Source organism: Polypterus senegalus, chromosome 3 (genome assembly GCF_016835505.1).
Source record: "Polypterus senegalus isolate Bchr_013 chromosome 3, ASM1683550v1, whole genome shotgun sequence".
Taxonomy (NCBI): domain Eukaryota; kingdom Metazoa; phylum Chordata; class Cladistia; order Polypteriformes; family Polypteridae; genus Polypterus; species Polypterus senegalus.
The window spans coordinates 125714198-125728852 of NC_053156.1; the positions used below are offsets into that span (position 1 = coordinate 125714198).

At 37.8% G+C, this 14655-nt stretch overlaps 1 protein-coding gene across 1 annotated transcript in view; it reads left to right on the plus strand.

The window, feature by feature from the left end:
• Nucleotides 1-14655, plus strand: part of afg1lb (AFG1 like ATPase b) — a 261074-nt gene that overhangs the window by 106541 nt on the left and 139878 nt on the right. Inside the window, exons 6-7 of the mRNA XM_039749760.1 lie at nt 3220-3319; nt 9296-9354. Of these exons, the coding sequence (XP_039605694.1) occupies nt 3220-3319; nt 9296-9354 (159 nt within the window). The remainder of the gene's footprint in view (nt 1-3219; nt 3320-9295; nt 9355-14655) is intronic.

Sequence of the window (14655 nt, forward strand, 5' to 3'; positions counted from 1 at the left end):
TTATGTCGATTACTTTAAAACCCTTTGTCTGTCTTAAAGCAGAGTTGGAACAGACTGTGTTACTGCACCCTCTGAAGTGTGCCTTGGACAATGTTACACTGTAAAAAAGTTGAAAATTCCAACACAGTCCAAAGGCAATTGGAAACTGGAAGAAACTCTGATAGGAAGACATTTGGTAGACCCAAAGTCACAACTCAATCAGAAGACAAGTTTATGAGGGTCACCAACTTGTGTGACAGGCGCCTCACAGCACAACAACATTTTAGGTCATTCATTGCATTTCAACTAATAACATTTATAGAAAAACTTACATCATGAAAGATTAGATTCCTCTTATTATAAGCATGTAAGATAAATCAACAGTTAAGTCATTTATCAATAGCCTTTTCTACTTCTCTTTACCAAGGACGCCAATAATTCTGGTGAGTACTGTACAGTGTTGCTTTGTAACTGTGCTGAGCACTTCTCTGAAAGGGCAGTGTAAGTGAACAGTTGCTTATTTTAACTTCCACCGACTGGACGAGCAGGCTGAGAAAAATTCTGGAAACCTCTTTTGTAGTCTATACTTCAGAATGCAGTGTCCCATCTTGTATTTAACAAGCCGAGACGGGCACATGTCACTCCTCTCTTCAGGTCATTACATTGGCTCACTGTGAGAAGCGATTAAAGACCCATCTGTTCTGTGAATATCTGTTGAATTGACGAAGAAAAAAAATACATTGCGATATTTTATAATCTTGGTTAATTTAAGTTTAATTGCTTTAGTGATTGTAATCTATCATTGTAAATGTATGTTATTGCATCTTTTCACTTGTGGCAATCAACTTTTGTTACCCATCCAATTACATTTGCTGAACAAATATATAGCCTAATGTTACTTGATTGTTTACCTCTTTTGTAAGTCACTTTGGATAAAAAGTATCTCCTAAGCAAATTAATGTAAATGTAAAAGTCTATGGCAGGGTTGTTGAACTCCAGGCCTGGAGTGCCGCAGTGACTGCAGGTTTTCATTCCAACCCTTTCCCTAATCAGTGACCAGTTTTCACTGCTAATTAACTTCTTTTCCCTTCATTTTAATAGCCATGTTTTTAAGAGTTAGTCCTCTGAATTGATTAATTTCTTCATTAAATGGCAACCAGATGGAAATGAGATGTGAAACAAGTCAACAAATGACAAGCTAAATTGGGGCTTCAAACTTCAGCCAATTTCACTCTAACCAGTTTCTTAATGAGAAGCTGATTCTTGCTGTTAATTAAACCCATCATTTAATTCAGTGGCTTGTTGTTGCTCTCATTCTGCCAAGGCAGGCATTTCTAAAAAGGTTGATTTTCCTTTTTAAGAACACCGTCAAAATGTATTGGTGACCTGAGAAATCAACCTTACCGAGACCTTCACCTTTCTTTATTTTCAAATATAGTGTCATGGTCATGTGATGGCTTGTTTTGTGTCCTATTATTGTTTGACTTCTAATTATGGAAAATAGACAAATTAATAGGCCTGAGTCAAGTTAACTAAAACTCAGGCAAAAGAAACTAATACCTTGTCTATGGTATTTATTAATTTATTTACCTTTAATTAACATTGTCAATTGACAAGTTGCATTTCAACTGATAAAATTTGAAGAAAAACTGGAAAAACTGAAGTGTTTATTGGTGTGTGAAACAGTTGTGTGTGATGTACTGGTGAGTATATGAGTACCATATTTACAGAATACATTCATGCTACAAAACGTATTACAAAAATTCCAAGAACGTCATCCACTTTGTTGGTAAGATTTATATATTTTTTTCCACTCCATGTTTCCATCAAGTACTGAAGTCTATTGTGTTTTTTCTTTTTTTTTTCTTTTTGTAGATGTTATGGTGCTTTATGCAGATTTACTCTTAAAATCAACACAAAATAAAACTTTAACATTATTAGGTCCATGATAATTAACTCTAGATAACGATTGAATGTTTATTAATAGTTTTTGCACAAGGCGAAGAATTTTAAAATATGAATCACAATAATGTATTTATCTCTGTGGGAGTGTCACATTGATCTGGTCATATTTTTTTATTTTTGATATACTTTCTATAGTCACAATGTATATACTCATTGAATGTTAAGAATATGTAGTATACATTTCATTGTTGCGGTGGGCTGGTGCCCTGCCCGGGGTTTGTTCTTGCCTTGTGCCCTGTGTTGGCTGGGATTGGCTCCAGCAGACCCCCGTGACCCTGTGGTAGGATATAGCGGGTTGGAGAATGACTGACTGACATTTCATTGTTGATATACAGTATTCATTAATGTGTGTACATATTTTTAAGCACAATATTTGCCGTATTCAACTAAAAGTAATATTTACTGTCACATTTATTCTTGCCATATTTTTTATTTATGATACACTTTCAATATTCATGGAACATTGAATATTAAGAATACATACAAATCTTTCATTGTTGGTATATACAGTACTGATATGTGTATGTGTTTATTATTTAGGCATTTACTGTATGTATTTACTGTATAGAAGTACATTTTCTTCCAGGGTTTTTACTTTAATTTGGAATTACTGCAATGGACATACAAAATACAACGGTCCTACAATTAAATATGTTCAATTTCCCCAAACAGACATGCCACTTTATGGAGTTAAAGTTAATTTATTTAGTCATTTAGTCATTTGAGCTTCAATCATTAGTGACTGTGTGGTGAAGAAGAAAACATCAACTGCACATTCTTTGATTTATTCATGGCCAGTAGTGCTACAAGGTCCTCAAAACACAATACAACTGCTTATTTTTGTGTTAGCCATCTGTTGAGTTGTTTTGTCTCCATTGTGCAATTGTTTCTATTTCATATCAATCCATTTCCTACATCAGCTGATTATCTCTGCTTTTATATATTTGTTACTTGTCTTCATTTGGATAAAAAGCAATTCCATGAACATTTACTGTCAGCTTCAACAAGGGGCTCTGGCCAGAAAATGTAATAGAAATGTAAAATACTGAGCAGATTGTATTTTATGAAGTAGTTGTGTGCATTTTTCTCAGATAAAACCTGCAACCTTAAAATGAAAGCTACAATTGCATCATTTATCTGTTTTTTCACAAGAAAAAAGTATTTAAAAGAAAAATTCACTGAACTGTAAAGACAAACACATATTAAGCTTAATTTTTTAGATACCTTCTAGCATAAAATAATGTAAAAACAGTTATGTCATTCAATTTTTCTCAGGTCACAGATATTGCAGATGCCATGATTTTGAAACAACTGTTTGAAAATTTGTTTCAAAATGGGGTGGTGGTTGTTGCAACTTCTAACAGACCTCCAGAAGGTAGGTGTTAAAGTATTTTATTTTGTTATGGCTAATTGCTAGTGTAAAGGGAGACAAATACTACAAATAACAGTAGTATAACAAATAAATATGTCCTACATATTTTTTTTTCTCATAAGTAACTATTATAATGCATCCATCCACCCTGTAACCTAATTATCCTGTTCAGGGTAACAAGGAATGAGTGCCAGTACTGGCAGCACTGGGTATAAGATGGGAAATCAAACCTGCATAGAGAACATTTTATGCACGCATCTACACTCACTTGACATAGGCCTGTTTAACCTTACCAGTTAATCTAATGTGGAAGCAAGCTTGAAAGAATCTCCACACAGGCAGAACATACCAACTCTGTACAGGCAATATCCAGGACATGATTCAGGTTCACTCTGAATCTGTGAGACAGCAATGCTAAGTGCTGTGACATCATACACTTCATTATAACTAAAATGTAACAAAGTAATTCATTTTTAAAGATAGTATTGTTACATTTTTCATGTGTGAAACTGTTTGGGGTGAAAAGTATTTTTTTTAATTAATTTTTTAACTATAGCACCCTTATTCTGAGGAATAATTCATATTTTTGTATTTATTGACTATAGTCAGATTTTTGGAAAGCTTTTGTAAATTTGATTTTATGGAATTTATGCTTTATGTTTTTCATTCTTGCTTAATTATTTAAAGATAAAAATCATAAAATATTGTAATCACTGTTCATCAGAGTGGATTGTAAATAAAGCCAATTTTTTTTCCGTTATTTTACAGTAGGACTGAAAATAATAAGTCAAAATGTAAATGACTATATTTATGGTTAATGACATTGTAGTGTTGTGATTTAACTTTCCTGTGTAATTGCGCCCAAAAATGCAGTTCACCTTAAAAAAAAGATTGATTTAAATTTAAAACAGCAGTGCCCAGTGAAACTGTTAGTTAAATGTCCTATAATCTTCTACCACAAATACACCATGTGTGCATGTTGAACATCCTGTCAGTGTGCACACTAACATGTTAATTAAACATTCCAAAAATAAATTTTAATATTAATTATATGCAAAGGTTAAGGGAATAAATATGTGGTTTGAGGTAAACTAAACTGGGGTTGTGTTCATATTGTGGCTACATGCATAGTTAATGCATAATTTTTCAAGTGGTCATTCAGTTAATAATTATAGAAAATGTAGTGGTTGACAAATAACCATTATGATATTTTTCCCAGGGAAAAAAATGTTCTGCCCAATGAAAGATGTCCTCAACACACCCGTGTGTCATTTATTGATATGTTTAGTTCTCTTGAAAGTTTGCAATTTGAAACACAACTGATATTACTGATATTCAACAAATAATTGTTCGTTTAATTTAAGATTTTAAAAATTAGAGGAGAAGTAGTAGAAACTACAACCTTTTATCATGCAGGTAGAATGGCTTTTGGGCTTGCACACCAAATCATAAACTGAAAGTGCCGAATTCAGGACTCGGACATAGTTTTGTTTCATAGAACTAGGTGTTTACATTCCTAATTGAATACATGAGACTTTCAGATTAGATTCAGTGGAATTGTCAAATGAGTGATGGCGCCTTCCTGGGTTATCAAGTGGGTGCCCCCTTTCCTCAACGTTTCGCTGATAGGCCCATGACGTCTCCAGAGGGTTCAGTAATGAATCCCGGCGTCCCAGGCTCACCCCAAGACGCCATCTACCCAGTTGAGGCCCAGCTAGAGTTCTTCCTTTTGAGACAGTGCCACTGACTGCGCTTTTCAACAGTGCTAGAGATGTCCTTCAATGCTTGCTGGTGAGCCTGTCCCCACACTCCCAGAGTAGCCTTGATGTTGAGGTGGCAATAAACCCTCGACTGATCTGACCTTAGCTTTCCAGCCGCATTGTTGCACATCAGTTGTATGATCAGCTTATCTCAGCTTTTTGTGTTCATAGGCCTCCTCCACTGCATCCTTCCATGGAACATTAATCTTAATGATGTTGACGAGCTGGAGTGATTCTGACCATAGCACAAGGTCAGGTCTGAGGTTGGTAGATGCAGTAGTAGAGTTTTTGACCTAGGTCCACCAACAATTTCCAATCTCACATACCACCCAGCTGCCCTGAGTCCGGTCCTGGAGTGGCATGTCCGGCTTGGCCCTCTCCTTCCCAGACAAATGTTATTGCCATGGAAAAAATGTTATTGCTGATGGAATAAATGTTACGGCCGATGGAATAAAGGGGGAGGAAGGATGTTCACACTTGTCCATTGTTTCTCCAGCACTTCTGCCTTGCCTGCTGGTGGTGGTCGGAAGGATTGGTGGCGCCAGTGTTCGGCAGCCTCACTTCTGTCAGTGTGCCCCAGGGCAGCTGTGGCTACATAGTAGCTTATCATCACCAGCGTATGAATGTGTGTGTGAATGGGTGAATGACTGTTGTGTTGTAAAGCGCCTAGGGGGGTTCTTGAACTCTAGTTAGGCGCTATATCAAATACAGGCCATTTACCATTTACCATTTACTGTAGCACCTGGTTGTGTTGCCAGGTGTACCGGCCTTGAGAGAGGCTGGTCTAGCACCCCACCAAGATGTGTTTTAATGATGCTGGTGACAGACAGAGCAAGCATGTGAGATCTTCTTCATACCACTGGCTTAGATTTTTTGGAGATGACATGACAGCATAGGCAGCCTTGATGGTGAAGCTTGCTCTAAATGCCTCCATCTCCCATAGCTTCCTTTTCTCTACTCCTTCCCATCTCAGCCACTGCCCTTGCTTAACCTGTGCAATGGCCTTCTCTTGCCTTATTGTCTCCTCCTGCTGGCGAATCTCTTGCACCACAAGTCTGCGCCTCTGAGACAGCGTGGCCTTGCTCCAGGATGGTGTGCTGGCCTCAAGTCCAAAACCACCCCTTCCTTGCTGGACCTGACCCACAATGTCCCTGTGCATGAGTGTTGCCTTTGCAAGCTTGGTTGCTTCTGCTGGTGAACACTTCCTACCGGTATCTAAATTTGGGGCAACTTGGGCCACAACAGGATCCCTTGACTCTTCTAGCCTCACCTTGGGGCACTTGTACTCCTCTAGGAAGACCAAGCCATTTCATCATGTAAGAGCTAAGCAGCTGCTCCAGCTTATCCACTTTTGTGACTGGAACCTCATACAGGGTTTGGGGCCACATGAGACATGGAAGGAGGCCAAACTGCAAGCACCAGAGCTTCAATTTGCCAGGGAGAGAAGTTTTGTCGATGGTCTCCAGGCCACAGATAGCATCCTTCCTGACCTGTTCTACCTGGTCCCTGTTCTTGAGCGATTCACTGTACCAATGCCATAGGCTCTTAACTGGCTTCTCAGAGACTGTGGGAATCGCCCCATTAGCCAACCACCCTTAATGATGGAAATGCTTCTAGACTTAATTGGTTTGATCTTCATCTGGGCCATCTCAATGTTATCTTGGATCTTTCTGAGCAGTATCTGAGTACAAGCCTTGATTGTGGTAAGTATTGTAAGATCATCCATAAATGCCCCTGATAGGTGGCATCCTCAGACCAGGTCTTATGTGCTTTCCTCCAACCACCCATCGAGATGCTCTAATGATCACCTCCATAGCCATGGTGAAGGCTAGAGGGGAGATGGTGCATCCTGCCATGATTCCCACCTCCAGACATTGCCATGCTGTGGTGAAACCTGCTATTGTTACACTGAATGTCCCGGAAATAAGCCTTGACAAGATCTGTAAGAGACACTGGTACACTAAAGTAGTCAAAGGCAGTCCAGAGGAATTTGTGAGGGACTGAACGAAAGGTTTTGGCAAGGTCCAGAAACACCACATGCAGATTTCTTCCCTCCTTCTTGGCAACCTGAATCTGGTGCCAGATGGTGCTAGTGTGTCCCAGACAGCTGGAGAAGCCCGAGATGCCTGCCTTCTGAATTGATGTATCAATGAGGTGGTTTCTTTGCCGGTAACTGGATAGCCTTTGAGCCACGATGCTGGAGAAGATTTTGCCCTCAACATTTAGGAGGCTTATCTGGCAGAACTGACTGATTTCTGAGGAATCCTTTTCTTTGGGAATCAGGATTCCCCCAGCTCTCCACCAGGATGTTGGGATGCCCTTTTTGCGCCATACCACTTTCATGAGCCTCCACAGGAATTGCAGTACACCTGGTGCATTTTTGAAGAGCTTGTATGGATCTCCATTGGGGCCTGGTGGTGATGATTCCCTTGCTTTATTCACGATGTTCTGCACTTCACTCCATCAAGGTGGGGTGGTGTCTAGCTGGTGCACCGAAGGATGGATAGGAGGCATGTCAACTGGGAGAGTGATCTTTTCATAGCATCTGCTATCTGCACAGGACATTTCCATATGCTTCTCCAGGTATACCATTGACACAGAGAGACTCCCACTCTTCTCACAAATTTGAAAGTGTCTTTGTAGAAGCATGCTCTTGTCCTCTCCTTCCTCTTGTGCTTCTTCACAAGGTTTTTAGCTCTCCTCAGTGTTATGAGCATGCACTGAATTTCTGCTTGCAGCAGATTTATCCCATCTCTCTCCTCTTCTGTGTCATTTCTCCATTGCTTATTCAGCTGCCTTCTCTCTCGGACCAGTCAATTTATTTCCCTCTGCCTCCTTGACATATTAGGGATTGTTGGTGCTGTACTCTTTCTCTCTACCACCCCAAGTCACTTTGCTCAGTAGGAGTAGATTACTTCCCCCATAAAGTTCCAACTTCTTCAGCGTGGTGCCGTGGAGAGTCCCCAATATGTTGCTGAGGTCTAAATTGACCTCCTTCCACACCTCCTTTTCACAGGACTTTGGCCAGTTTATCTGTTGCTTCTTCCCCTAAATCTTTTTCTCCACTGTTGGTTGTACTGGGCTAGGTTCAGGTTGCTGCCCCGTGTCTATCTCCTCCTCTCCTGTGACAGGGTTGTTGATGTCCTGCAGACTTTGGTTTTTAACCTGCTGCTGAACTTGAGTCAACTGAATCAAACTGCTTCTTAAAAATATGTGTTCTGGTAATTTAAGAAAGACAGAATAAGCAATTGATGTCTAACTGAAATTTGAGTTTAGCTTATGTGACTACTGCATGTAAAATTTTTGAACTTTAAAGTCTCAAAGCTTGAGCTTTTAGTTAAAGTCACTATACCCCAGATTGTTTTGTTCAAAGTTCTAAATATTTATGCCACAATGTTATGAACTTCTAAGAAGTTGTTTGGCTATTGTTGGTATTAGCTTTAAGAACACTAATCTTCAAAACCTCATAGCTAAATAATTGGATTTAACCCAAAACGTAGTCAGGTCTAATGACTAGAGTGTGCAAGATGTTCACAATATTTCATAAAAAATCCTCCATTTATAACGCTATCCACAAAATAGTCAAATAGTATATATTTCCGCAATTGCACAAAACCTGTTCTAAAGATATCAAAACATATATATTTTTTCATGAAACATATTTTTTCTCTGTAAATGAAATATGAACATAGGAAAAAGTAGTCTATTTCATCTAGCCTTCAGGGCATGTTATCTGAAGAATATGAATATAAATACTATATAAAGGAAATGTTTTCATAGTTGATAAAGCCATAATGGAATGGCTTTCAAATTTGAATTATTTGTCAAGTTGTATGCCTCTGTTATTTCTTATTATAAATGTTTCAAACTGTTTCATTGAATAAATTGGAGGGAGAATGTATGTACGAGTCCATGTAGACTTTGCCTGAACTTACAATTGAAGCTGTAACCACTGGGCTAACATGCTGCACCAAAAAAAAATCAGTGTCACTGATTAGTTGTATTTTGATGCACTATTATCAAAGGCATTTCAAAAATTTTGATAACATACAGTAGTGTTTTGTTTTTGGTGGCATTTCATTGGCATTATGATGGGTTAGTGAATTTCATGTGCCAAAGGTAGAGAAATTAGATCTCCTCTTTTTGATCTTTATAATGGAATGGAAAAATGCATTATAAATTTAGATAGTTATATGGTTATAAAACCTTTCTTTTTCAGACCTCTATAAAAATGGACTTCAGAGGGCCAACTTTGTACCATTCATCACAGTGTTGAAGGTAAACAAAAGTTATGCTTTTTATGTCTTTATAATTGATTGTACACTTGTTGATATAGGTATGCACAGAACGGAACTTCTTGGATATTCCAATAATTAATAGCGAAAGAGACATATCAAGCAGAAGTTATCTAGTCAATGGAAATAATAGACTGCTTACCTTTCAACGTTAGGAGAAAGGAAAAAGTAGATGGTTAACAAAAGTGTTTACTGCATTGCTTCTTGTTAATAAATAAATGTGTTTGCATTATGCATCATTCAGACAAAATAATTATAGCTTATGATGTGATTGGAAGTTGAGATGTTTTTCATGTATAGTGACACTTTTTAGATCTGAATATTTTTGTTATAAATTAGTCAGTATAAAAAACCTGCTGTTCATTTTTCTCTTAATATATAGGTTGATATGTAGACAGCAAGCTGAATCAAAAGTATGTATTAAAATACCTCTCTTTAAAAACATAGTGGCACAGAAATAAAAAAACATGCCCAATAGGAGGTACATAAATGCACACAGAAGATGGCATAACTTAACAAAATCTGTCCTCCCTTCCTTATTATTATGTGCTTTAAAAAAAGTTACCTGGTAAAATTAATAATCAGCTTGTTGATTTGATTTCAGTAGAGATATTGCTTTATTTTATTTATACTGTAGAACAGATTATTTTATATGTTTATAATTTTCTATTTTAAAATGCATTTTATATTTGGTAATTATCAATACGAGTTAGTTTATGAAGTGGAATGAAATTCTGAACTTTAAAATTAAAAATATAAGTATTGGGAAAAATACCTGGACACAGATAGACACTGAGATAGCCAAATCCGAAACACACGCTATTTATTTTCACAGCACAACACAGCCACAATAAACTCAGCTCACAATCCTTTTTTTGACTTTCTTTTCTTTCTCTTCTGCCGCCTCCACTCCTCTTTCACAAGCTCTATCCACTACCAGCCGACTCCAGCTCCCTGAATGAAGTGAGGCAGCCCCTTTTATGGCACACCCGGATGTGTTCCAGGTGCTCCCTGATGATCTTCTTGCAGAACTTCCTGGTGTGACGGAAGTGCTGATGTCCAGGGCTCTGAGATGGAGTTTGGATAGGATGCTGCAGAATACATCCTTTGTTTAGTTAAAGCACACTAAATATGATTCCATCTTGCAACCCATTTTGTAATCTTGAGTTCATGTGATACTGTGATTCTGTAAATGAAACTGAACTGCTTAAACAATCCTAAACTATCAGAGTTGGTTTTAGTAAGCCATCACTGAACCCAACAAAATTAAAAAATGTTGGCATAAATTGAATTGAAGGCAGGACTCTTTACCAATGAATAATGTGGGGAGATGGGTGTTCAAGTCAGAAGGTCGTTCCCATGAGTCTTTGGATTTACTGTTTGGGTATGTGGTAAAAATTCCAGAAGAAACTATATCAAAATTTGTTATCAAAAAAAGCATTAATTTTGCATGTTTGAACAAGCAACTGGATAACAGACATGTGAATTATGCAACATGAGTGTTGGGTTCAATTTTACATTTTTTTTATTATTGCCTTTTCACATTGTTTGCCTTTTTACACCACTGGTCACCATTGAGTTCTGTTGTACCATAAGTTTCTTTCTCCCCATTCTGCATGAAAACATGAAATTCATTTTTCTTTCTCAGAAACCACTACTAAATACATGGGATAAAGTATTTTTGGGCGCAGTATTAATTTAACGTGTCAAATATTTCATATCTCAGGTACGCCTGTATCAAATCATTATTAGTATGTAATTATCCCGATCAGTGGCCCTAATTTAATAAAAAGCAAAAAAAAAAAAAAAATTACAAAACATATAACATTTGTAGTACTCCACCAAAAAATATTTTTTTATGCAACTCCTTTTGCATAATCTGCATGTCAGTTGTCCAGTCTTATGAATAAAACATGGAAACTAGGAATTGGATATAATAAACAGGAAACTAAAACGTCATGGAGTTGAGTTTTTGAATTGAGGGCACGCCTCTCGACCTCCTTCATTGGTCAGGAGTCCCATTTTCAATTCAAAAAGCAATAGGTCCATTGTTTCCACTCTAACATTGCATTCTAAGGTCTACAGAAATGGTCTTGGGACTAACTGTTGTAGTACTACACTTTTTGTGCAACATTGTGTAAAATTAGGCTTCTTAAATTTTTAGTTTCTAGTCTATTGAACTGTATGTGTGGTTTTGTTTTGTATTTTGATGTGGATAAAAGCATTTGCTAGATGAAAACATTATAGTAACCTAATCAAGGCATCAGTAATGCCAAGATACACGTCAGGGTCATAACAAGAGAAAGTGGATGGTAAAGGTGTAGTAACATCTGATTTAGACAATTAACATAATCATTACAAAATATTTTTGCTGAATAAAGAATAACTGTATGAGCAGCCTCACTCCAGTTCTAAAGGATGCAAAGTGACAAAAATGGACTTTCAACCTTGATTTAAATGCTTAGAGTGAGGAGGCATCTGTTTCTGTAAACTGAAAGATAAATCATCCCTCAGTCTTGAATTTCTATAGTTAAAGATTCTTTCCCTGCACTTGCTTTATTTATACTTGGTATCTTAAGAAGAAGGGCTGTATTAAGGCATTTATGAACCTAGGCTGTGAGAATTCTGAGGCTTCCCAAAGTAGAATATTTTTTAAATATTAATAATAACTTTTTGAGTACTATCTCTTAAATGCAATTTTGAAGTAATGTGTTAATTCCAATGTAAGAGGAAAGTGAAAAATGAATTTGTAGCCTCACAATAGTTTAAATGTTCATAGAGTGCACAAAAGCATAAAAAGTGTGACTCTAAAGTAAACAGTAGTCTTATCAAACAGCATCATGCATAAAAGCCTGCTGCATGCCTGATGCACATTACCTTTTTAAAACTAGGTGAAAATCATAAAAATAAATTCTCCAATTATGTTACAGGATCATTTTTCTTGCTTTACTTGACCACCCATTTGCATATTGCTTTTAGTTATTGCATGGCTTGCCTCGGTTGCTCCTTCTTCTTGTGCTGCACCTTTGTAGTTTTCCCTCTTACTGGTCTGAAAAGTCTGTGACATTCGGTGACTTTCATTGCAAGTTAACTAATGCTTTAATCTAGCCCTGTACTTTCAAGAATGACATTAAATATCATTAACCTTTATCGGAAACATAAAGATATTTCACAAAAAATAAAGTATTTTAATTTAAAACATTGTTTTCAATACATTGTATTCAATATCTGTGTTCCCCTTGAACTTTAATATATACTATAGGTTGTGGTCCCTTTGTAACAGGGAGGTTTCTTGTCCAAATTCATACACTGTATACCACTTCCTTAGCACCATTTTCTTACTTACAGTGTCCTTCTCCTTAGGTCACATCATCTCCTATTAATGAGGAGTACATTAATACAACTTACTAAATCAGAACTGTCTGTTAGTCTGTGTTTTTTTTTATGTCCAAAACAGAAATCATCAAACCAGCTAGATGCAATATAAATGACTGGAGAAAGTGATTTAAATGCCACTCCTTTTTGACCCAGTGTATTCAGTTAAAGTAACAACCACTTAAATTTCCAGATGCATTGACCATCTAACAATTGACAACTCAAGGTTTATGTGTATCTGTTCCTGGTGTCTTCGTACATGGGTCCTAAGAATCATAGCTCTTGACCACTCTTCCACATTTAGTTTTGTACCTTCTATTAAACATTATTAAAAGATTTACCATATTGGTATATTACCCTTTGGAAGCACATTATCACTAGAATTATCTTCTGTACTTAAAGGTAAAGCATCTTGTGATACATTAGTTATAAAATGTGTTCACACTCCTCTTGGATTTTTTTCACAACATTATATTCATATATATATATATATATATATATATATATATATATATATATATATATATATATATATATATATATATATATATATGTATACTGCTCAAAAGAATTAAAGGAACACTTGTTAATCAGAGTATAGCATAAAGTCAATGAAACTTATGGTATATTAATCTGGTCAGTTAAGTAGCAGAGGGGGTTGTTAATCAGTTTCAGCTGCTGTGGTGTTAATGAAATTAACAACAGATGCACTAGAGGGGCAACAATGAGATGACCCCCAAAACAGGAATGGTTTAACAGGTGGAGGCCACTGACATTTTCCCTCCTCATCTTTTCTGACTGTTTCTTCACTAGTTTTGCATTTGGCTACAGTCAGTGTCACTACTGGTAGCATGAGGCGATACCTGGACCCTACAGAGGTTGCACAGGTAGTCCAACTTCTCCAGGATGGCACATCAATACGTGTCATTGCCAGAAGGTTTGCTGTGTCTCCCTGCACAGTCTCAAGGGCATGGAGGAGATTCTAGGAGACAAGCAGTTATTCTAGGAGAGCTGGAGAGGGCCATAGAAGGTCCATAACCCATCAGCAGGACCAGTATCTGCTCCTTTGGGCAAGGAGGAACAGGATGAGCACTGCCAGAGCCCTACAAAATGACCTCCAGCAGGCCACTGGTGTGAATGTCTCTGACCAAACAACCAGAAAGACTTCATGAGGGTGACCCAAGGGCCCCTTGTCCTCTAATGGGCCCTGAGCTCACTGCCCAGCAGCATGCAGCTCGATTGGCATTCATCATAGAATACTAGAATTGGCAGATGTACCACTGGTGCCCTTTGCTTTTTACAGATGAGAGCAGGTTCACCCTGAACACGTGACAGAAGTGAAAGGGTCTGGAGAAACCATGGAGAACGTTATGCTGCCTGTAACATCATTTAGCATGAGCAGTTTGGTGGTGGGTTAATGATTGTCTGGGGAGGCATATCCATGGAGGGTCACACAGACCGCTACAGGCTTGACAAAGGCACCTTGGCTGCCATTAGGTATCAGAATGAAATCCTTGGACCCATTGTCAGACCCTATGCTGGTACAGTGGCTCCTGGTGCACGACAATTCCTGGCCTCATGTGGTGAGAGTATGCAGGCAGTTCCTGGAAGATGAAGGAATTGATACCATTGACTGGCCACCACACTTTCCTGACCTAAATCCAACAGAACACCTCTGGGACATTATGTTTTGGTCCATCCAATGCCACCAGGTTGCACCTCAGACTGTCCAGGAGCTCAGTGATGCCCTGGTCCAGATCTGGGAGGAGATCCCCCACAACACCATCTGCAATCTCATTAGAAGCATGCACCGATGTTGTCAGGCATGTATACAAGAACACAGGGGCCATACAAAGTGCTGCGTACAATTTTGAGTTGCTGCAATTAAATTTTGGCAAAATGGACTAGC